At 47.6% G+C, this 24,423-nt stretch overlaps 1 protein-coding gene across 2 annotated transcripts in view; it reads left to right on the top strand.

Moving 5' to 3' along the window:
• Nucleotides 1-24,423, top strand: part of LOC144114035 (uncharacterized) — a 99,534-nt gene that overhangs the window by 47,371 nt on the left and 27,740 nt on the right. For both annotated transcript variants that reach the window (XR_013310942.1, XM_077647472.1), the window contains exons 10-13: nucleotides 7,117-7,634; nucleotides 12,057-12,255; nucleotides 12,378-12,485; nucleotides 20,841-21,273. Coding sequence is in view for 1 of the 2 variants with exons in the window: in XM_077647472.1 (XP_077503598.1) it covers nucleotides 7,117-7,634; nucleotides 12,057-12,255; nucleotides 12,378-12,485; nucleotides 20,841-21,273 (1,258 nt within the window). In the remaining variant the exon portion in view is untranslated. The remainder of the gene's footprint in view (nucleotides 1-7,116; nucleotides 7,635-12,056; nucleotides 12,256-12,377; nucleotides 12,486-20,840; nucleotides 21,274-24,423) is intronic.

Raw genomic sequence — 24,423 nt, 5'->3', positions numbered from 1 at the left:
GTCGGAGCGCCCGGTGCCGAGCTGCAATACCAGCGAGCTCATAGCGGCACCCGTGGCCCCAGGCCACCCGGCTCCCGGAGCCGCGATTCCCAGAGTCCAAAAAGAGGCAGTAGAGAAAATATATACAGAAACTCTGACCACCTACGCAGCTTCCGTACTTACTCGCTTCGGGCTCAGCGACTCGGCGGGCGCTAGGCCTCGCTCTCCCTCGATGCGGACCAAGTGATTCTCGCGAAGAAACTCCAGGGAAAAATGTGCTGAGCATGTCGAAAAGTTCAAACATGCTGCAGCGCAATACACCTCGCACTCAAGAAAGCATGCCGCAGGTCCTAGCGATCAAAATTCACTCTAGGCCTAGCACTTGTCAAGTCCGGACAAGGAGCGTTCCTCGAACCGAACCGACAGTCGTCCAATGTTCCAAGAGCGGGCCCTACGTTGGGCTGCCAGATGTGGGGTTTCCTTGGGGAGATAAATACGTTCTCCCCACTCAATCGCGGCTGACACGGTTCAAAGCCGCCCGGACCCCACCCCGTGATCGCTTACGCTACCGAGCTTACGCCAACCACGGCGGGCCTTGCTCTGAGGGAACAAAGGAACGACACATTGGCTGACACAAACAGGCATTTATTGCTACAGCAACAATAACGCCAGCTAGCAACAAGGTACGCTAATGAATCAAGGTCGTCCGACTCACCAGCAAGGTTCCGAGCGAATGTTCGCCCGTGCTAGGGCAAGGGATATATACTCTGAAGGCCGGACGGGACGAGTACGGGAGCCTGTCTCCCCGTCGCTTCCTCGCCCCGCCGGCGAAGAGCAGAGCCGCGAGCAACACGTCCGCTCGCGCCAACGATCCCAGCCGAAACCCAATCTCCCGCGCTCAGGCTTCAGCAGTCTCCCGCGCAGCGACGCTGGCACCCTCTCTTGCCAGTTAATGTAACTGACAGGGGAATGCGTTCATCCTCGGGGTGAGACTGCTGCTGCACGGTGCTTCGCGGGAAAGCAAACACAGGGGACTGCAGGGCAGGTCCCCACAATGTAGAAACAAATGAACCATCTCTTGCAAACAGAAGAGCAATGCTTACCTGTGCATATGTACTGAAAATAAGATCCTTACCAAAACACCTTTGTTAGCCCATAGTTACCAAGTGCACATCTAGAAGACTGTTCAATAATAAACCACAATCAATCAGACCTTTGTTATTACGCTTTGAAGATGCATGTCATGAACTGGGAATACTAGATGCTCTACCTAAAATTGCCCCGAGACATGATCCATTGCTGCCATGGTACTGCCTTCCCGCTGCATGGGACTTGACTCTAACACAGTTTCGTAAAACAAACATAAACACCTACTACAAGAATACTTGGCTTTGAAAGAGAAATTTACAAGCTATATGGAGTTTTACACGGATGGCTCGAAAACAGCGGTGTATGTTTGAAGTGCCGTAGTACAGGGGAAATCGGAAAAAATAGTAAGAGTGCCAAGTTATGTATCAATTTTTACTGCTGAATGTTATGCAGTCTCTATGGCTGTGGACAAATAGTACATGAGAACACCTAAAACACCATAATATACACAGATTCCCTGAGCCTGCCACAGCACTGCAGTCAAGAAATGCAATTGAACCCTTAGTAGGCAGCATCATACACAACAGAAAATTTCACAACACGAGGACATACGATAAGCTTCTGCTGGGTCCCGAGCCACATCGGCATAGAGGGTAACGAGAGGGCAGACGCAGCAGCAGTAAGAGCTCAAAATGGTGAAATAAAAAATGTGGACATAACTTTTAAAGACTGCATGAAGTTGATACATAACAAATTAAAAAACAATGGCAGAAAGAGTGGGATAATGAACTCAACAAACTACACTTCATAAAGCCCACCTTGGGGGAATGGATGTCATGCAGACACCAGGAACGTTTTGCTGGAGTAATCTTATGTCGTCTTCGCATAGGACACACACACACCTAACACACAACTACTTACAAAAGACAAACCTGTTTGTGAAAGATGCGGAGACGAGCTCACACTAAACCATATCTTATTCGCATGTTCAAACCTAGAAAAACTAAGGAAAAAGTATTTTACTCAATTTTATAATCAATGCATTCCGTTTTACTCAGTGCTAGTCTTGAGTGATAATGCAATTGTTGGCATTTCTGATGTTTAACTTTTTGCGAGAGGCTGGCTGTCTTAATAAACTGTGAACGCCTCACTTTTCTTTGATACACCTCAGCCACTTTCTCACTCCTGAGAAGAAGGCTAAGGCATGTTAAAATCAATTATATACTTTTTTTAAATTTTTTAATTGATTACTTTTTTGAAATAGCAACGTTTTGGGTAATTCAGTCACTTTTTTTTTAAAAACTAGGTGTAACCAGTGGTACAGCTTTGGGAACCTCCACCTGGTGGCTAGCACTGGTGCTGAAGGGAATGTTTCCTTCTTGACAGAGTGAGAACGATCGAATTGGCTGTAGAGAAGCATCGCACACGATCATGTCAAACTGCTAGCGGGTCACTACTGTCTTCTACACTAGTTCCTATCCCGAGAAATACCGTATTTACCAGAGTCTAACGCGCCCCTGATTCTAGCATGCACCCGATTTACGCAACCGAAAAAAAAACAAAAAAACTGCAAGACCCGATTCTAGTGCACACCAAGCTCCAGTCCCCGCTTCTAACATGCATGCAGTTTCCACAGAAGAAAAAAAATGTGCAAACGTTTTTATTTTTATATTTTCAGGTGGAAGTGGGCTGTTTATTCACCTGAATTTCATTCACTGTCGCTCTCGGACAGCTCCTTGTCACTCTGTCCACAACATCTCGTCCTCAGTGCTGTCCATAGCATTAGAAATTCTGCATTTCTTGAATGCCTACACATCCATAACAGATGAAACCCAAGCCAAGCTTTGGCCGCCCACTTGGCCATTTCCTTGATTGAGGCACACTTCAGCTTATTGCTAGCAGTGAAGGTGTGGCAGCCATTCGTTAGCCGCTCACTGTAGAGTGCCTGAATGTGGCCCTTCATGGGTTTGTTGATGCACACATTCAGTGTACATAGTTGCAAGGGCATTCACCACACAGTATCACCACAAGGTCCGTGGTGCAAGCTGCAAGCTTGTCTTTGACACGCTGGTCTAGGTGGCACTTGAAGGCATCGAGAACAAGCATGGAGTGGAACCCCAAGTTAGCGCCTGGCCTCTTGCACCTTACAGTCTATCCAGTCAATGACGAATTCCGAATCCATCCAACCCTTCTCGTTGGCGCACACTATAACGCCTCATGGAAAGTTCACAGACTTAGGGAGCATCTTGCGCTTGAATACGGGAAAAGGAGCCAACTTGCCACCAACTGCTGTACAAGCCAGCATCGCGGTTACCTGGGCCTTCTTGTTGCCGGATGCAAGCACGTGAACTTGTTTCACCCCTGTCAACTCTACTGTGGTACTGGCAGGCATATCGAAATAGACAGGAGTTTGGTCGGCATTGCCAATCTGCTCAAGTTGACACGTTGCTGTGTCGCAACAATAGAACGTATCACTGAAATGAAATCAGCTTCTCCTTGAATGCTTCTGGCACACACCAGTCCGCCTATGAAGCGAAAATCCTTTGTGCTTCATGAATCTTGTGATCCAATTTCGGCTTGCTTTGAATTGGCTTCTTGAGAAGCCTGATTACTAGCAAGCTCAAGGGCCTTCACCTTGTGCACCTCGGTGGTCATGGGCATGTGATCCACCCACAGCTGTCTCGTGAAGTCAGCCAGCTCATCTTCAAAATCTGGAAACCTCCCCGCTCGCAGACTGTGACAACCTTTGCTTGATGCCTTGCACTCGAAGATCGACTTTTTCAGTCTTCGAGAATTTGAGAATACCTTTTAAAACTAGTAAAGCACAGGGCACTCAACGCATGGTTGTGCCTCCGTTCCATGGAGAGGCTACAGTATTGGATTTTGCCTCTGAGTGTGGGTTGGCTTAAGACCGTTTTCTCAGGCATTTTACCGCAGAAGAGCAGAGCACCACGCCGGGGTAAACGTACCCATTAGAATATCAGTCGGTACCCAGTGGCGCTGGCAATTGAACCCAACACCTCCCAAACGTAAGGCAGATGCTCTGGCCACTAGGCTACCTCTTTGGCGCTCTCAGTGACCCAGGTATCCAGTGGGTTCTTCAAATGAGTACAAGCCATGGCCCGGCCTGATGCTCCTGGGTGCACGGCTTTAGAAAGTAGCCCGCGCCATCAAATTTTGCCGTTGTGAGCGATCCTCGTGCAAGCCTCATGCCTCATCTCATGGACGTTTCATTTACTGGCTTACTGTCTGCTTCTCAAGATGTGCTATTAAGCCGTTGGTTGGTTACGAGAGTCGGTTACTGTACGGGCTTTTGGCTTGTAGAGCGGAACTCTGCATAAAAATATTGCATTCCACGATGACTATTTTAAGAATATTGCAAGCTCTTTCACAAGTTGGAGCACGTTGACTCCAGCCCACAGCATTAACACACGATAAGCACACTCTTACAACCTCCCACATGTTCCAAGCCCAGGTAAACGCAGGCAGAAACGGACGTTAGCAGGCAGTATTACGGTGGCGTTGGTGATGTACCCTGCAGCGCCAGTGGTGGCAGCAGTTAAGCGAACAAAAAAACAAGTAAAAACAAAGCTGGCACATTAGCACAGCTCCTCATGATAAAGTCGCTCTCTGTTGTGGTACAGAGGGCAAAACAGTCAACCCGCTGTGGGCACGGAACAAGAATGGTCACATCGGGGGACACACACTGCGACTGCTACGGGTAGCAGGCGCGTCAGTGCCTGCGCCTCCGCTAGACGTAGCCTTGACGACAGCCATGCTGGAGGGGAGTGATGAGCGCACACACTGCTGCCTTCAGTCCGGCCATGCTTTGACGACATGACGACATATTACTTTGAAACCCGCATCCACAGCTGCATTTCGGTGAAGCACATCACCTCTGCAGGCACACACTTCAGTGGTCTGCAAGACACACCATAGACTGGTTTTTGCGCTGGGAGTACTAGAGCTGGGGCCCTTTGCATATCAAGCATAGGTATCACTCTGCAGTACTGCCCCATGGCTCTGAGGGGCCCTCGCTTCACCGGTTTGTGGCAAAATCTGGATCTGGTATTGTCATATAGCACCCCAGAACATTGAATTGATTAGGGCTGGTGCACGCCGCCGTTTCGAATTATTCTGTCAAATTACTGGGCTGTAGAAATTCTTTGAATATTTGGGATTCCGAATTAACTGAGTTTGAATTGTCGAGGTTTTACTAAATTCTTAGTTCGTTGAGCTGTTTTTGGTTTCGTGGATTTTACATGCAATCCATTAGTTCCACTTGCATAGAAGGCATAAAAAATAAAAGGAATCTGCAACCTTGTATTCATTGATGGTGGAATACAGTGGTGGGAATTCTTCACCATTCGTTCTTGACCGCACCATTGTATTCAACCTCCTCTTTGTGAAAAATGTGGAGACGAGCTGACACTAAACCATATTTTATTCTCATGCTCAAGACTCGAAAATCTCGGGGGAAAATATTTTGCTGTATTCTACAATGACCAGATCCCTTTTCACCCAATGTTACTCTTAAATGAAAGCGTACTTGTTGATCTGTTGCATGTTTTTAAACAAAGCAAATGTCTTAGACAAATTATGGATTTCAGAAATTATTACAACAGACTTTTTAACCTTTCCTTTGGCACATGATTGCCTTAGCTGCTTATGTTCCACAAAAAACAGCACATTCAGCCTGCTGCATGCTGCTGCAAATGGGCGATGTTGATCCACTTGTGGCAGTGCCACAAATAAAAACAATTCCAAGGTCCAATAGGAGCCACAACCAACATCTGGTGGCAGAGGCTACCACATTGTTCATGGTTACGGCACACTGGTTTCTTGAGTTGAAGTGGGACTGAAAGAATCGCTAATAGAGTTCAACCATATTTTCATTTTGTACTCAGCTGAGAATAAGGCATACGGCATAAGTACTCGGCACGTTCACACCTTTTTACTAGAATGCGAGAATTACTGTGTTCAGAGTGGTGCTAGCCTTTCAGTGCTTCATGTCCTCCTGCAGTGTCTGGCAATAGAGACAGTATTGAAAACATTTCCCGCAGATAAGCAGCAATCTCATTCCAGAACACTCGACATTCTTTGTAGGTGGCCATCCATATTTAGCTTTGAACATGTTTTATCCTTTTTATCTGAGGCTGTCTTTTTTCTTTTTCTAACACAGGCAGTAATTTTTTTATCCACATGACATACCATTGCAACATCAGCCTGGCCCTAATGACTGAGGGCATGACTGAATGTGACGTGTGCCCAGAGCCCCATTTTCATTTCCCTTGCCAAAGTAAGAGGTGTGCAATGCTGGGCAAACAACCTGACATCATATCTAGGGTTTCTGCCTTTTAACCTTTTTAGGGCCTATGCTTCCATTTCAGTTCTTTATATATGTCACATTACTTCATGCATTTCTGCTGCAGGTTTTAGATAAATTCACCACTTGAACATAGTTCTTGTGCTTTTGGGCACAGCTGCCGAAAAAATTCCAAATCCATCGTAACTTTCTGCCTGCTGTTAGTACATGCTGCGATCATCATATCTGGTTGTGTTTTTATGTGTGTCTGCGTTGCTCTGCCATCATATGCTTCAGGAGTTGTGGATTCTTCAAGGTTCCAATTTCCTTGGCTGTTGCCATTGTTCTGCACTGAAAATAGGATTGAATTGAAAACCTAGTTTGGTTATGTCTACAGGGATCAGTAACAGGACCTCAGACAAGAGGGCTGTGAGTTTAGTCTCAAAGGAAGGAGCTACAAAGTTCTTGGTTGCATCTCTCTTGAGTATTTCTTACAAGTAAGTGTAGATGCATCAGTGACAAAAAAAGCCAAATGCTCAGCAGTGACATGGGATTTGTACCATTTCTGAAAAGGCATTTGCCTAGCATCCTATTATGAAAGAATCTGCAAATCAGTATGCGGATGGTAAGCACTTCAAAACTGGTGTTTTTTTGTTTGTTTAATTTGCACATTAAACAAAATTGTTTGCTGATATAAGAAAAGGAGGAAATAGTGGTTCTACATCTCTCTCTTCTGTGTGCAGGATTTGATTCCTGATATTGAGGAACCGCTGTCAAAACCAAAAGATCCTGAAGAGGAACATGTCAGTGCATCCGTTGGCGAGTCCCCAGTCACTGAGATTGAAGAGGCATCTGATGAGCCACCACTTAAGCTGCAAGTTTTAGATGATGAGCCTACTAGTGAAGATGTGCCACCTGGTGATGACAGCACAGAAAACGGCAAGGAAAGAAAAGATGATGATGAGGAGCCTAGTCAAGATGAAAAGTCGGCCACAACTGAACAGGAAATTTCCAATGATGACGGGCCATCCAGGAGTGAGAGGTTTTCTCGAGATGAGGAGAGGCCCTTAGGCCGAGATGAGAAAGCAGTCAAGGTGGACAAGCCCTTGAGGGAAAGCGAAAAACCAGAAAGGCTTGATACACATGCAAGGGAATCTAAGCCAGCCCGGGATAAGGCATCACCAATTACAGCTCCTGGTGCCCCTGGTGCCGAGCGAAAGACACTCCGGGTGATCTCCGACAGAGCTCCCTTGTCCAAAAGGTAAGCATAATGAACTGTTGAATAATTCCTTTCAGGTAGGGAGCCTAATTTGCGAGTACAGCAAGTCCCAAGCGCCCAATGTAAGGGTTCTGGCGCTGGCGCAAGCAGCTGATATTTTTTCTGTGGCTTAATTGAGCAATATTTACATGGCCAATGTATCCCTCTCGCAGTGAGGTCGAGTGTGCGTCACATTTTGGGACTGTCTGACTTGAGAGGCGGCGTTTTGATGTAGGCTTCGGCAGTGGGAGGGGGGAGCATTTTTTTGGCCGGCAAAAATGATTTCCTTGCGGAGGATAGGGATGTTTTCTTCACGTGTCTTGCAACTTTGTGGTTCATGCAATGCAGATGGTAGTTCTTTTGATGGTAGTCATGTCCCTCTCTACTGACACCAGACGAACCCATGCAAAGGCCACCAGAACTGCTCTGCCCATTGACAATGTCATGCAGATCCCTCTCCCGTCAGGCTCACCCACATGAGTGCCGCTTTAGTGGTTGTAGTGTTTTTCTTTTTGAGCACAACTTCGCAGGTTTCTTCCTGGGCACACCAGCAACCCTAGGTGTTTAAAGTGACGTCAGAGTCTTGGACTCAAAGCCCACTGTTGCTTTAGCACATAAAAACTACCATACATATATACTTATGAAGGGAGCCAACAGTCACCGAAACCAAGCTGCATAGGGGAATGTTTAATTTTTTTTTAATGTGTAGTGCTGATCAGTGGGATAATAATACTTCGATTAATCTATCACTTAAAGAAAGTTACTTATAAAGCAGCAGAAAAAACAACCATGCCGCCGGTGGGATCTGAACCCACAACCTCCAAATATCGCGTCCGGTGCTCTACCAACTGAGCTACGGCGACGGCTGTCCAATCTGCTGCTCTCGTGGATATTTATGTTTATTGGGTGTAAACGAACCTTGAGAGTGTTCACCAGTGCCACCCTCGTCCATAGCGGCGGACATAGCACGTCTTCTATTACCGCGAGTGTGACGTGGAACATCATCTAACAGCGAGGGCGGAAACTGTGCGAGAGCCCTCTTATGGCACCTATGGCATCAAGACTGGCAGAACCGAGACCCTCGTTAAGCTATTAGCAGACAAAGTTAAGGAAATGAGGGGCTCGTTTGATAAACTTATGAAGGGAGCCAACAGTCACCGAAACCAAGGTGCATAGGGGAATGTTTAATTTTTTTTTTAATGTGTAGTGCTGATCAGTGGGATAATAATACTTCGATTAATCTATCGCTTAAAGAAAGTTACTTATAAAGCAGCAGAAAAAACAACCATGCCGCCAGTGGGATCCGAACCCACGACCTCCGAATATCGCGTCCGGTGCTCTACCAACTAAGCTACGGCGACGGCCATCCAATCTGCTGCTCTCGTGGGTATTTATGTTTATTGGGTGTAAACGAACCTTGAGAGTGTTCACCAGCGCCACCCTCGTCCATAGCGGCTGACGTAGCACGTCCTATATTACTGCGAGTGTGACGTGGAACGTCATCTAACGGCGAGGGCGGAAACTGTGCGAGAGACCTCTTATGCTACCTATGGCATCAAGACTGCCAGAACCGAGACCCTCGTTAAGCTATTAGCAGACAAAGTTAAGGAAATGAGGGTCTCGTTTGATAAACTTGTGAAGGGAGCCAACAGTCACCGAAACCAAGGTGCATAGGGGAATGTTTAATATTTTTTTAATGTGTAGTGCTGATCAGTGGGATAATAATACTTCGATTAATCTATCGCTTAAAGAAAGTTACTTATAAAGCAGAAGAAAAAACAACCATGCCGCCGGTGGGATCCTAACCCACGACCTCCGAATATCGCCATAGGTATGCCATAGATAGCATAAGAGGACTCTCTCACAGTTTCCGCCCTCGCCATTAGATGACGTTCCACGTCACACTCGCGGTAATACAGGACGTGCTACGTCCGCCGCTATGGACGAGGGTGGCGCTGGTGAACACTCTCAATGTTCGTTTACACCCAATAAACATAAATACCCGTGAGAGCAGCAGATTGGACAGCCGTCGCAGTAGCTCAGTTGGTAGAGCACCGGACGCGATATTCGGAGGTCGTGGGTTCGGATTCCACCGGTGGCATGGTTGTTTTTTCTGCTGATTTATAAGTAACTTTCTTTAAGCTATAGATTAATCGAAGTATTATTACTGTTGGCTCCCTTCATAAATTTATCAAGCGAGCCCCTCATTTCCTTAACTTTGTCTGCTGATATATATACATATATATATGGTATAATAATATACCATATAAACACATGTAAGGGCCGCACCCTGTTTTTCAGAAGGAAATATTAGCAAAAAATAATATCCTTGTAAGGGCCGCACCCAAACTTTCCACACGACCCACCCGGGAATAACCTTCAAAATGCACGCGCCGTGGCCTCCGCGATTAGCTCGGAGGCAACGCATGTGCACAGGAGCTTCCAGGTGCCGCCCATAGATGGCGCCAGAGGCCGTGGCTCAAAGAAAATATCTATGATAATTGTAGGGGAAGCTCTTTGTTGTTTGAGGCCAGGACTGGAGTTTTGCGGACTAAGACATATAGAGTCAGGTACCAAAAAATAGACACGTTGTGCGTTGCGTGCAGAGAGGCGGAAGAAACGGCTGAACACTTGATACTTTTCTGTAAAGGGCTTCACTCTACAGTGGAAAGCAGCAGGGCTGATTTATCCAAGGCATTGGGGTTTAAGGACAGCGAAAGGAAAGTAGATTTTAAGCGGGTAGAAGTAACCAAGCGAAGGTTATCTGATTGGTGGCTAAAATCAAGACGAGTAAAATTTCACAAGCCATGTCGAGGTGGCTTGAGCCACCGCCCGATTTAAAGGGTTCAGCCTTATCCATCCATCCATGATGATCATCGTCAACTTTTTCCTCCACCGCGAGCTCCCGCTATCCATATCGGCCTCAGTATCACCAGCTCCAGCATTTTGTGGCTGTCAGAGGAACGAGAGTTGTGGCCACCCTAGTTGTGGTTAGTTGTGGCTTTCGCGTGCTGCCGCCGAGCGTTGCAGTTTTAGCACGATGGGCAAGCACCTTAATTGCTACACGGCTGGGAGTTTGCTGTCGAACACGGCAAGCGCGCGGTGAGCAGGAAATTCGATGTGGCCGAGAAGTGCGTCCGACGATGGTGCAACCAAAAGGATCCATTGAGGAACACAAACTACAAAAAGTGCACTTTCTGAGGCAAGCCGTGCAAGTTTCCCGAACTGGAAGAAGAGCTGCTCTGCTAAGTGATGGAAGCACGGAACTACGGCTACGCATGGACTGTGGACGTGCTGCGCGACATTTTGTGGGGTGAGCGTGCACCGGAGCACAGCACCAGCTCGGAGTCTGAATACACCGCGAGTGTCGATTGAACATAGAATAAATGCCACCGAGTTCCTGGTTGGTGTGTTTCTACTTAAAAAGAATTTTTTTTTTCGCAAATCGCGTGTATGGGTCGCACTCCGAAAATTGGCCCTCAAATCTGGAAAGAAAAGTGCGGCCCTTACACATGTTTATACGGTATCGCATTTTCTCTATGCCATTCATATTTGATTTCATTTGAGTTATTTAGTTAATTTCATTCTATTTATTTGGGTTCATTCACAAGTAAATAAATTTGAATGGCGCAAGGGAAAGAACACAGGAAGATAGAAAGAGCGCCTATCATCTATTTTTCTGTTTTCCTGTAATCGTTCCCTTGTGCCATTTAAATTTATTATGAACCAACTAGTGCAACAGCAAGTACTTCTACTTCAGTAGCAAATGATGGGGACCAATATATAGGCTGCTAATTTTCAGCTTGAGTGGTTCATGCCCCCCCCCTTTACATATTGGCGGACTGGTGGCATAGAACACTTCAAGAAAACAATGTTATACCAGGGTGATTTAAATGGCATTTTTCATGAGAGATGAGTTCTGATGGTGTCAAAGTTTGGACGTCAGTGCCGACTTCTAGGTAATAATTTAATAGCCTTGGTGAGGTGTTTGCGATCATTTAATGGCCATAATTTGTGCATGTGAGCCTTGCTTTGTATGTTGTTTGTTGTGAGGTAACTGGTCTTATTTTTTAGTCAAGAGGCACTTTTCCATTGTCAGGTGCAAATTTGTGTTGTTTTATTTGTCTGCATCTGGCTCCTGCTACCAAACATAAGTCACTCCATATTGGTTTCTTGTCTGTTGCAAAGCCCGCATCAAAAAGCTCTTGGTCTCTTGCACAAAACCATCTATAGTGGGCTTGTTGTGCCGGTGCTCAATTCAGTATTTAGCTTCAGTGTTGCTGTGTCGTCTCCATCCTAATATCTACTGCAGCATATATCCAAATAGCTACTACAGTGCTTTTTGGGTTTATTTGCTGGGTATTTCTTGTAGTGTGTATTCAGTGTAAAGATGCTAACATGTTAAAGTGATGTGTGTGTCCTCAGGTCTGGTGCAGGCAAGGATGAGGCAGACAAGCGCAAGCTGCCAAGCCCACCGAGAAACCCCAAAAGTCGCGTCTTGTTCGTGCGCAATCTTGTGCGCCCATTTACTTTGAACCAGCTGAAGCAGCTGCTTCAAGAATTTGGAGACACTGTTGATTCGGAGTTCTGGATTGACAAAATCAAGTCCAAGTGTTTTGTGACGGTTAGTATTTAGCCATGCTGACCTATTACAGACATAGGCCTCTCAGATTTTAATGCCAAAATTGAAATCAGGATTTTGGTGCTATAATGCTTACACATGCCTTTATTTCTTATTTTTTCCAGTATGTGACAGAGGAAGATGCTGTCAAAGCTAGGGAGGCTTTGCATAACCTGCGATGGCCACTTTGCAATCCGAAAATATTGCATGTGGACTTCTCATCACCTGAAGAGGTATATAAAACTTATTCATGCTTTGCCATCCAGCGATTGCAGCAGGAACAGCAGCAGTGTTATGTGCATGAATGTTAAATATTTAGATTGCAAAGCAAATATAAATTATTTGTTTTAAACTTAAAGAAATACATTTAATACAAATAAGTTTAACAGAAAAGGCATTTTCGTTTTTTTTTTAAACAAGCCGAAAATCACCCTGACGACTGCCATCACCGCATCGTCAATGTTGTATTGGCTAGTTTAATGGAAATGGTGGCTTTGCAAAGGCTTGAGGGTTACGAGAAGACTGCTTTCTGCAGGAGTGTCATTTGCGATGTTCTCTGCCTCTTCTGTGTTTGTAGCCAGGTCTGCACCTTATCTTTGGTTTGATTCGCACTCTGGTCAACGTCGTTTAGAGGGGGTGTTTATGAAAACAGGTCAGCCTATGCGTGCATAAACATAGTAATTACATATTGTATGCAAATCCAGCTATAATGCATGATTTCTCTTGTTAGGCTGGAGGAACACATGTTAACAACCCTGTTCAGAAGGTAAACAATGCAACATCCTGGTCCATTTTTATTTCTCAAGATTTTGAGCATGTGAACCAGGAAATCATACAAACCAGAAAGAACAAGATTCTTCTGCATATTGAAAAGTGATGTGCCTTGAAAAAGGGGACATCCTGAGCTTTCATATGAACATTACGTGTTGTAACTTGATCACATGTAGTGCCAAGCATGAGGTTACTATAGTCCGATACAACTCTAGAATGAAGCAGCATTCTCCCCTCCCCAAAAGGAGGCCCTCCAGCCAGTGGTGTCGACCAGTAGTCATGACATTGCAGGGGCGGGCAGGTGAAAACAAATTTACCATGGTTTAACCAGATTACCCATGATGTCATGGCAGTCAGTTGATGCCATTGGCTGGAGGGCCTTTTTTAAAGGGGAAATGCTGGTGTTTTACTGACTATAGATGTTAAGGATCTAATTGCATTGCAATCATCCAGTGTGCGCTGGTACCCATCATAGACTTCAATGCACCTAATAAAGTGTACTTAATTTTTATTGATTTGCTATAATAAAGTGGAAACCTCAGTTGGTTCATGTCGGACACCTTGCAAGTCATATTGAGTGTGATAGTACCTGCAAGCTGCGCACATGTCTCAATAAGCAGAACACCAGTTTTGGGATTTATGAGCAAAGGTTGATGCGAGGCCTCTAGAGGGTGGAGCTCTTAGTCTAGGGCCCCATTTGCGTTAGCTATGTTTAGTGTGCAGTTTTTGGTTCAAGAAACGGTGCCTTTAAATCATATTTAGTGATGGCCATGCACATCAATTCTGGGCTTTAGTCAAAAACTGAGAAGAGTTGGCTGGAACATGGTCAACACTGCTCATGAGCATTCTATGTCTGTATGTACTCAGTATGGAGATTTTTCTGGCACTGATGTGGAGATCACAGCAGCTTCCAGCCAGTCTGGAACATATTTCTGTCAACTGTATCCCTACACACTGTTCACCCTTTGTGGCAGAGCTTTTTGAGGCTATTGGATTTGCTGAACAGCTTAACAATAAAAAATTGTAGATTTTTATTATTCGTAGTCACTACATTGTTGCTCATGAACGCCTATACAGCTAAGTATAGTTAAGTATAGGCAGTATACAGTATAGTGCCTATACAGTTAAATCTTTTAACGAAACCTGGTTTTACGAAGTTCTCGATCTAACAAAGAAATTTTGATTCCGTGGCAAGTACCCGTAGAGTACAGTGTGCTATATGACCCGATATTGTCACGGCTTGCTTGACGTAGAGGCCGGCAGCGAGCGCAGGTGAGCACAGCACAGCAGGAGGACAAAAACAGGCAGGTCCGCCAGCAGCAGCATCGTCGTCTGCACGCGGCGTTTGCACTTCAACTTTCTTTTCGCTACACTACCTCTCCCTATAAAGAAGCATCGTCCTGATGCTAACACGAGAGCAAAAACACGCGGCGGAAAAACAGACGGGCCCAGAAAATCCTGCTGGCCGATGTAAAAGGCAGTGGGAAATACAGGCGATTATCGCACGTAATACGGCTTAAGTCGGACTACGTGCACAATTTTAGGGTGGGGGGAACAACGCTATGACGGTCGCATTCCTTCGGGCAGCACCTCGTAGTTCAATTCACCGATGCGGCGAAGAACCGTGTGCGGGCCGAAGTAGCGCTTCATGAGTTTGTCGGAGAGACCTCAACGGTGTACCGGCGTCCACACCCAGACCTTGTCCCCAGGGTAAAAACATATGTCACGTCGACGGAGATTGTACCTACGACCGTCTGTATGCTGTTGGTGCTGGAGGCGGAGTCGAGCGAGTTGCCAAGCTTCCTCCACGCGTTCGCAGACTAGACGGTCATCATCGACTACGTCGACAGACAGCTCGTGTGGCAACATAGCGTCAAGCATCGTGGTGACCTGTCTGCCATGCACCAGTTTGAAAGGGGACGTACCGTATAAACACGTGTAAGGGCCACACTTTTTTCCCAGATTTGAAGGCCAGTTTTCGGGGTGCGGCCCATACACGCGATTTGTGAAAAAAAAAAACAAATTTTTTAAAGTAGAAACACACCAATCAGGATGTCAGCTGCATTTATTCTACGTTCAATCAGCACTCGCGGGTGTATTGTGACACCGAGCTGGTGCTGTGCTCTGGTTCTGGTGCACGCTCATCCTACAAAAAGTCGCGCAGCACGTCTGCTGTCAACGCGTAGCCGTAGTTCCGCGCTTCCATCACTTAGCAGAGCAGCTCCTCTTCCAATTCGGGAAACTTGCACGGCTTGCCTCAGAAAGCGCTTTTTTTGCAGCTTGTGTTTCACAATGCATCCTTTTGGTTGCACCATCGTCGGACGCACTTCTCGGCCACGTCAAATTTCCTGCCCGCCACGCACTTGCCATGTTCGACAGCAAACTCCCAGCCGCATAGCAAATAAGTTGCTTGCCCATCATGATAAAACTGCAACACTCAGCGGCAACACGTGAAAGCCATAACTACGAAGAACCACAACTCTCGTGCTTTTGACAGCCAACAAAATGCTGGAGCTGGTGATACTGATGCCGATATGGATAGCGGGAGCTCGCGGCTGAGGAAAAAGTTGACGATGATGATCATGAGCCCTGGCCTCTGGCGCCATCCATGGGCGGCACCTGGAAGCTCCTGTGCACATGCGTCGCCTCCGCGATCAAGCGCGCAGTTGCTCGCAGCCGGAGCTAATCGCGGAGGCCACGGCGCGTGCATTTCGAAGGCTATTCCTGCGTGGGTCGTGTGGAAAGTTTGGGTGCGGGCCTTACAGGGATGTTATTTTTTGCTAATATTTCCTTCTGGAGAACAGGGTGCGGCCCTTACAGGCGTTTATACGGTACCTCCTGGACAGCGGTATTATACGCGAATGTAACATAGGGCAGTACCTCGTCCCAACTGCGATGGGCGACGTCCACATACATGGCGATCATGTTGGCAGTCGTCTTGTTCACCCTCTCCGTCAGCCCATTGGTTTGCGGATGGTACGCCGTAGTTCGGCGGTGGCTGGTGCAGCTGAGACGGAGGATCTCCTGTGTGAGCTGTGCCTGAAATGCTGCACCCCAGTCAGCGATCAAAACGGCAGGGGCACCGTGACGGAGCATAATACCCTCAATAAAAAATTGAGCTGCCTCAACAGCCGTCGCCGACGGAAGTGCTCGGGACTCGGCGTATCTGGTTAGGTAGTCTGTGGCTATGATAATGTACCTGTTACCCGACTGCGACGTTGGAAATGGGCCGAGAAAATCCATTCCGATTGTGTGGAACGGCGCATGCGGTGGGTTGAGCGGCTGGAGAAGACCAACTGGTCATGTATAGGAGGTCTTTTCCGCCTTTGGCATGCTCGACAAGTTTTTACGTAGTGACGGACATACTTAGGAAGTTGCGGCCAATAATACTTTTCTCGAATACATGCAAGTGTTCGGCTGTAGCCTAGGTGACCAGCTGTAGGATCATCGTGACAAGCTTCGGCCACCTCGGCGCGCAGGTCTTCTGGTACAACAAGGAGCCATGACCTCGGGCTGCTGTCAGTTCTCCTTGTACAATATGCCTTGGAGAATTCAGAACGTTGGCAGAATACGCAGGAAAACGCGGGGCACCACGTCTTCATTGCCTTCCAGGTGTGCCATCAGGTGACAATTCTGAGGATCATTGTGTTGCCGAGCAGCCATATCTGCCGTGTCCAGTGCCCCAAGGAAGCCGTCCTCGTCATTATCGCCCCCTGGTGCCGGATTCACGGGGGCTCGAGACAAACAGTCGGCATCATGATGTTTGCAGCCAGATTTGTAGATGATGGTGACGTCATACCACTGTAGCCGCAGGCTCCACCGAGCAAGGCAGCCTGCGGGATCCTTGAGATTGGCGAGCCAGCACAGCGAATGGTGGTCGGTAACGACACGAAAAGGGCGACACGTACAGATAGGGCCGGAATTTGGTGATTGCCCAGGTGGCAGCGAGACGCTCTTTTTCAGTTGTCAAGTAATTGCCCTCCGCCTTCGCAAGAGCTCGGCTGGCATAGGCCATAACCCGCTCAGCGCCGTCCTGGAATTGTTTAAGCACTGCCCCTAGTCCTTTGTTGCTGGCGTCCGTGTGGAGTTCAGTGTCAGCGTCTTGATCGAAATGGCCTAGTGGTGCTGCGATCTGGGTGAAGTTGCGAACGAAACGTCTGAAGTACGCGCAGAGGCCGAGAAAGCTGCGGACAGCCTTCTTGTCGGATGGTGGAGGGAAGGATTCGACAGCAGCTTTTCTCTGGATCTGGCTTCTCACCCATTTCGCTGACGATATGGCCTAAGAACTTCAGCTCACTGTGTGTGAAGCGGCACCTTGAAGGCGTGAGCGTAAGTCCGGCGGTCAGGAGGGCTTGATGAACCGCTTCAAGGCGCACAAGATGGTCAGCGAAAGCGCTGGAGAAGATGACGTCATCCAGATACACGAGACACGTCTGCCACTTCAGTCAGGCAAGCACAGTAGCCATAACTCGTTGAAGTGTTGTGGTCGCTGTACACAGGCCAAGCGGCATGACCTGAAACTCGTAGAGTCCATCTGGTGTTATAAATTCAGTCTTCTCGCGGTCGCGCTCATTCACTTCAATCTGTCAGTATCCACTCTTCAAGTCAATGGACGAGAAATAATGGGCATGACGGAGACGGTCGAGAGTGTCGTCGATGTGAGGTAGTGGATACGCGTCCTTCTTAGTCACCTTATTGAGTCGCCTGTAGTCGACGCAAAATCTAAGGGTCCCGTCATTTTTCTTGACCAGCACTACAGGGGCGGCCCACGGACTGTTGGATGGCTGGATGACATCGTCAATCATATCGCGCACTTGCTCTTGTATGGTTTCCCTTTCCTTCAAGAAAACGTGGTATGGCGGTTGGCGAATCGGGGGCATCGCGGTATCGACAATAAAGCCTGTTTCACATGCAAGCGAAAATGCTCGCAATTCCTGTCGCCGCGGCATAAAAACCCGTTCCGACCCGTCGCGGCGGCTCGGCCGGACAGAGCGAAGGGGTTCCAACAAGTTGGAAATTTTTCGCAGCGACAGTACGGTAGCTCCGCCCTCTGACGAATGACAGCACGGCGGAGGTATTGGCGATGAAGAACGTGTGTGGAGGGTCAACTTGTTCCTCCCTACGTCGTTTACAGTGCCATACTCACGGGGAAAGTCCATGCCAAGAATAACATCCTAGGAGCAATTCTCCAAGATCACGCATGTTGCGAGACACGTCTCACCGTTAATCTCTACACGGGCGGTGCACTTGCCAACAGGGTTTACGAGGTGACCTCCCGCGGTACGTATGGGCGGGCCGTCCCACTCGGTGGTAACCTTGCGAAGACACCGAGAAAAGTTGCCGCTGAAGACCAAGTAGTCGGCGCCGCTTTCAACAAGCGCCATTACGTCACGACCATCGATTGAAACGTTTATATTGCTAGAGGCCACAAAACAGTCTTCGCTTCCAAGGGTGCCATCGGTCGAGCTGGGACATTCCAACGTAGGCGGAGGTTCTTTACTGCGTGCAACACCGGCAACGCCACCTCCAGGCGTCTCCGTACTTAGTTTTCCCGAAGTGGCGAAAGGCTCTCACAGCGAGGGCCGCGAGAAGGGGGTGATGAGCGGCGAGAGGGCAGCGACCGGGAGGTGCGAGGTGGAGCTGATACTGGCGATGGAGAGCGTCGAAGGTAGCCCTGTATCTCGCGGGGCTGTTCACCGTGGCGGGGGCACGGATCAGCCCGGTGAAAACCTCGAAGGCCGAGTTCTCGGTACGGACAGTAGTGGTAGATGTGGCCTCTGGTCTGCAGTCGTCCAGATGTCGGTTTTCCTGCGGCCCAGCGGTTCCAGGCGTGCATCAGACGGGGGGCACGAACTCATGGCGTCGAGGTCTGGAATCGGCAGCGTTCTGGTACTGACGATGGACGGGAGGTGGACGAAGGACGGCGGGGGCTTAGCTCAAGAGATGGCTGGTCGGCTGCAACTACAATGGGTACGTCTTCGACCGCCAGCGTGTGTCGCAGTTCGTCCAGAACAGCCGTCGCGATGGAGACAGATGCAGGCTGGTCAGGAGGTGGAAACAGCCTTTTCAGCTCCTCTCGGATGACATCTCAGATAATTTCGCGAGCATTGGCGAGGCCAACACCGCTCAAGCCAGACGAAGCTAGACTTGAGATGACGGGAACGGCGCTCAGTTGCTGAAAGTGACTGGTTCTTGTCGCCAGTGCATGCTCGATGTTGGTCGCTTCAGCGACAAAATCGCCTACTGTGGTAGGAGGATTGCGGATGAGGCCTCCAAAGATGTCATTCCGGACACCCCTCATCAGGGCCCGCACCTTGTTCTCTGCAGTAGCCCGAGGGTCAGCGCGGGCACTCAGGCGCAGTACGTCTTCGCCGAAACTTCACACGCTCTCGGTGGGAGCCTAAATACGAGCGTGGAGCAGATCTTCAGCATGCTGTCGCCGGTGCTGGTTTGCAAATGTGCGTACCAGTTCGCTCTTGCAAGTCTCCCATGATGTTAGCGAAATCTCATGGTTCTCGAACCAGTATTTCGCTGTGGTATCTAAGGAGAAGTACAGGTTCTGCAGTCATTGGTCTGGTGTCCACCCATTATGTCGAGCTACCCGCTACCCGTTCATAGTGCTGGACCCAGTCTTCAACATCATCAAGGCCATCGCCATGGAACGGTGCGACAAATCTTGAAGGGGCAAGAATAAGACAAAACGGAGCAATAGTGGTTGTCACAAGGTGATGTAGTGATACCTGTTTCTGTTGTTTCCCAAGCCACAATAGTATGCTAAGGGAAACAACAGAAACAGGTATCACTACATCACCTTGTGACAATTACGATTGCCACAGTATGCATCGGTATTTACTGCGGAGTGTTATGCCATTTTTTTAGCTGTAGAACAAATAGTAAAACAAAACAAAAAATAGCATCATTTACACCGATTCACTGAGTATGCTCAAAGCGCTGCATTCTACAAATGCTTCTGAACCCATAATAGGAAAAATCATACATAACATAGTTAAAATTACAAAGCAAAAACATAACATTATATTCTGCTGGGTCCCTAGCCATGTTGGAATTTTAGGTAATGAGAGAGCAGATGCTTGCACAGCACAAGCTAGAATTGGCCATATAAAACAAGTTAACATACCACAGAGGGATTTTTCTAAATTACTGCACAGTAAACTTGGGAATAAGTGGCAGATTGCATGGGACGAACAGACAAACAACAAACTACATTCTATAAAACCCGTTTTGGGAGAATGGAGATCATGTAAACATCAGGAGCGTTTCATAGCAGTTATTTTGTGTCGACTATGCATTGGACACACACACCTTACTCACAACTTCTTACTGACAAAAAAAGACAAACCTCTCTGCGAAATGTGTGGCGATGAACTCACGGTAAACCACATTTTAATTGTATGCACAAAACTGGAACAACTGAGGAAAAAATATTTCACAACATTGTACAATGAATACATCCCACTACACCCCATGTTACTTTTAGGAGATCAAGCACTGGTTGATTTTTCAAGCATTTTTAAGTTTCTCAGAGAAGCCAATGTTTTATACAAACTTTAGGTATAAAAAGCGTAACCTTTAACAAAAGCTCTAACCGTGTGTTTGGCGCATCATAGCCTCAGTTGCTTTTGCACCATTAAAATCAATATAACTAACTAGTAGTATGCTAAGTTGCGACTTTCATAAGCACACAACATGACAGTGAACATAAAAGAGCTTTAGTTTGGGTGAAATTTTTGTTCTTCAAAATTGTGTTCATCAGCACTGTAGCATGCATTGTTGGTTGCTGCTTTGTTCCCATGCAGATGACACGCCACAAGGAACCCCCCACACCGTCACCTTGGCCAACAGGTGCAGCTACAGGGGAGAGGGCTGCGCCTGCATTCCAGCGGACTGTTGAGGTGGATCCTCATGTGCCAGGTGGCAGGGAAGTCTTGCGTGACCCCCGAGAACTCTTGAGAGACCCAAGGGAGCCCAGGGATAACCGGGAGTCTCGAGAACCTAAAGACCCTAGGGAGGCGCGGGGTTCCTTATCTGGACCTCCGTCACGCACAGACAGGGGCATGCTGGTCGAGAGACAGGCAGCTGGCAGGCGGCCTGGCATGCCTATGCGTGAGTGGGATCGAGACAAGGTACGTCAAGAGACACCACCTCCACCACCAGCTGAGCGAGTACCGGCCCCATCTCGGAGCAGACCTCACTCCCCCCCTGAGAAGAGAGAGCGTCGAGACAAAAAATGTAAGCTTTTGTGGTGAAATGTATTTGGGACCATTCTGTGTAGAACTTGGGGCCGGGTTTGCTGTTGTGTCCATAATTTGCAAAGCTCCGCACAGTCTGGTCATCTGTTCATCCTCTGATTTAGGCTTGGACTGTGTGATGCTTCACAAGTTACAATTGTGCTGTGTACTATGCTGAGATGGACAGGTGATGCCATTTGGCACATACAGGTATGGCCTAGCACTGTAGGCAGTGCCAGCCTCTGTCTCATTGTTTCCCTCCCTCCGTGGCCGTGGTGACACCAAGCCACGTCGGCGTGTTCAGTTTTGGCTGGCCACCACACATTACCAATGCATGTGCTGCAAATTGTGTTTTTTATAGGCCAACAAATTAGTTACCTGGAGAGTGAGAATCACTTTGTTAGACAGGAATTTTCACTGCCGGGACATTAACTATAGTTGCATTCAAAATGCATATGAAAGATTGGAGTCTGGCGGGGCCCCATGGCATTCTGCGATATACAGGTCATTTTGTTGTACAGACGTTCGACTATTTCAACGAGAGAAAAATCCCCATTAATACGAATGGAAGATAGCGTGCAGTGGTGAATTCAAACACACTGCAGAGTTGAGTTGCCCTGAATGCCGAAGCATGACAATATGCTGCAGGTGGCCGCACGAAAGTGCAATAAACTGACCATGTTGTCTTGATTTTCCGCTGGTGCTATGTGCGTTGCTTACCATTGTCGCCTGTGGCTATCTTCTAGTAATGTACACCATTAACCACCAGCCGTGTTCTTGCAGCCCAGTGGCACTATCAGGAGCGCAGCAGATGCACAAATTGCGCCATTTTGATAGAATTGCATATTTCCACGCTTACCTGCATCAAAATGCCCTAACAAGCTGCAAAATTCTTCAGTTGCGCCAAATTTAGCGGAAAAATAATAGCCCCATTGGCAACCTGCAGTTTTGATAGTGTATGAGATGTTGCCAATCCAGTCTAGTCACGGAGACGCAACAACGAAAAGGCATGTGCGTGCATGGAGGAAAAAAAGCTTGGGAAGAAGCGCCCTGTGATAACCTTGAAGGGTAGTCTTAAAAAGAAGAAAGGAGAGAGTCTGTTGTGCAGAGATAGTGATCACTGCTACGTGCTCATATACGTAGATCAGCGCAGCAAACTGACTGTAGCTGCTTGTGACATTGGCTGCACCATCCATGGGCCACGCAGATGCGCACAATAAAGCATACAGACACAAAAACATTCGGGACTGACTTGGATAGTTAAAAACCATCAGCACTTGGCTTGCGAAGTCTGGCCACTTGACATCATGCTCTCTCCAGAGTTTTTTTCCTCCATACGTATGTGCTTTATTGGGACGCCGAGAGGCAGTTTTATTTGGAGTTTTTTTGTGTGTGTGGTTGTTTGACAGGTGCTGCAGACACTGACGCCACCTATTCGGTCTGGCATATCGGCTGGCAAAATAGACGGCGCCATCGTGTGCACTACTTAGTTGAAGCAACAAAGCAGACACACACGAATTAGTGGGTCGTATTAAGTATGAAATGCTTTTAGCTCTTGTTGTTGGTGTGCCACGGGCGACCTTGAAGCCAGGACGGAGGGAAAAAACAGATGCGAACCTTAGTAAACGGAGGTGAACCCTCGCGAAAGGTGGTTTTATGGTTCGTAGCTTTGTCACATTGCCGGGGTTAATTCTAAATAACCGCTGTAAATATTCAGCTTTCTTGTTCCAAAAGTAAGCTTTCTTTCATGTTAAACTGCTCCATAGTTGGAATTTGGTGCTCCAAAATGGAGTTTTTTTTCCCCCTGACGTGCTCAAAATGGGGATTTCCTGCTCCAAAAATAAGGTTATCCTCCTCCGAAAATTGGAATATTCCAAGTCCTACTTCAGCTGTTACTCCCCTGCACTATGCACAACAGTTGAACCTCGCTACAACGAAACTGACGGGGCGCGCGAGAAATTTCGTTGGGGCAAAAACAGCCAAAAAGCACTGTCAGGTTGGACAACATAATCCTAAAACATAATTTATTTCCGAAGAAGTGGGTCAGCTTCTTCTGCTTCTTTTTTTTTTTTTTGCCACTAGTGCCGTGGCGCGACTTTCACACTCGGTGAGCAGTTGCATCGCGACGTCGTCATCGTGAGCACCAATAAGTCTGCGGAGCACATCAAATGCTTCCATAACTTTTAGTGCAGATGGTGGTGCTAAATCCTCTGCGTCACTGTCATCATCCGCTGATGCGTCGCTGTGGCGAACGCCCTCAGTTATGGCTTCATCACTCAGCTCCTCGGAAGAAAGGAAATTCTGCTTCCTAGACGAAGTCGCCATGCTCTTGTTGATTGCAGTGCACAAGCACGAGTGAAAAAAACTAGGGCAAACGCGCTGCTGCTGTTGGCAGGCTGCTGCGTCCTTTGGCGGCGGATTGGTTGAGGCTCTGGCTTGGAAGAAAACGGGAGCTTGCACCCGCGCCTTGTCGCAAGGCAGCCAGCTCGATTTTCATCACCACCAAGCAATGGTGGTCTTCATGTATGTTTGAATGAGTGGAATAATTGGTTCCAGCAAAAGTTTAGTGAAACAAAGCAGCGTAGACCTACGGGAGTACACAGATGGGCCATGATATGCTTGTTTTATTTTAAGATAGGTTTTTAAACCCAGCTTCGCATGGTAAAAATTTCGTTGTGATGAAAAATTTGTTTTATTACTTTCAGTGGCGAGCTGACGGGAAATTGGAAATATTTCGTTGAAGCGACATTCATTGTAGCGGTGTTGATCTGTATTGTAAGGGAGGACAGGTTAATTTGGGCAGTTGCAAGGAAGCAGTGGTTGAGGAACACCAATGTGGTGTCACTCAACATTGAAAGTAACTCCAGATCCGTCAGTTATCCTAAATGCTAAGCAGCCATGTACCGTATTTGCACGATTGTAAGTCGGCCATTTTTGAAAATCTAAAGTTGAGGGGTCGACTTAAAATCGAAACCAAAGTATAGCACCGTAAATAAAGGTGAGACAAATGAGATATCAGGCATACTACAGCATAGTTGCAATTTTGCTGCGCGGCTCCGTTGCATCGCTCTTGGTGCTGGTCTCGAGCAGCTGCTACGTCAACGCGCAGAACCTGCATCCCCACCCCATGCGAGGCGGCCGATGGTGGCTG

This window comes from Amblyomma americanum, chromosome 1 (genome assembly GCF_052857255.1).
Source record: "Amblyomma americanum isolate KBUSLIRL-KWMA chromosome 1, ASM5285725v1, whole genome shotgun sequence".
NCBI lineage: Eukaryota > Metazoa > Arthropoda > Arachnida > Ixodida > Ixodidae > Amblyomma > Amblyomma americanum.
This window is presented reverse-complemented; position numbering and strand designations above follow the sequence as displayed.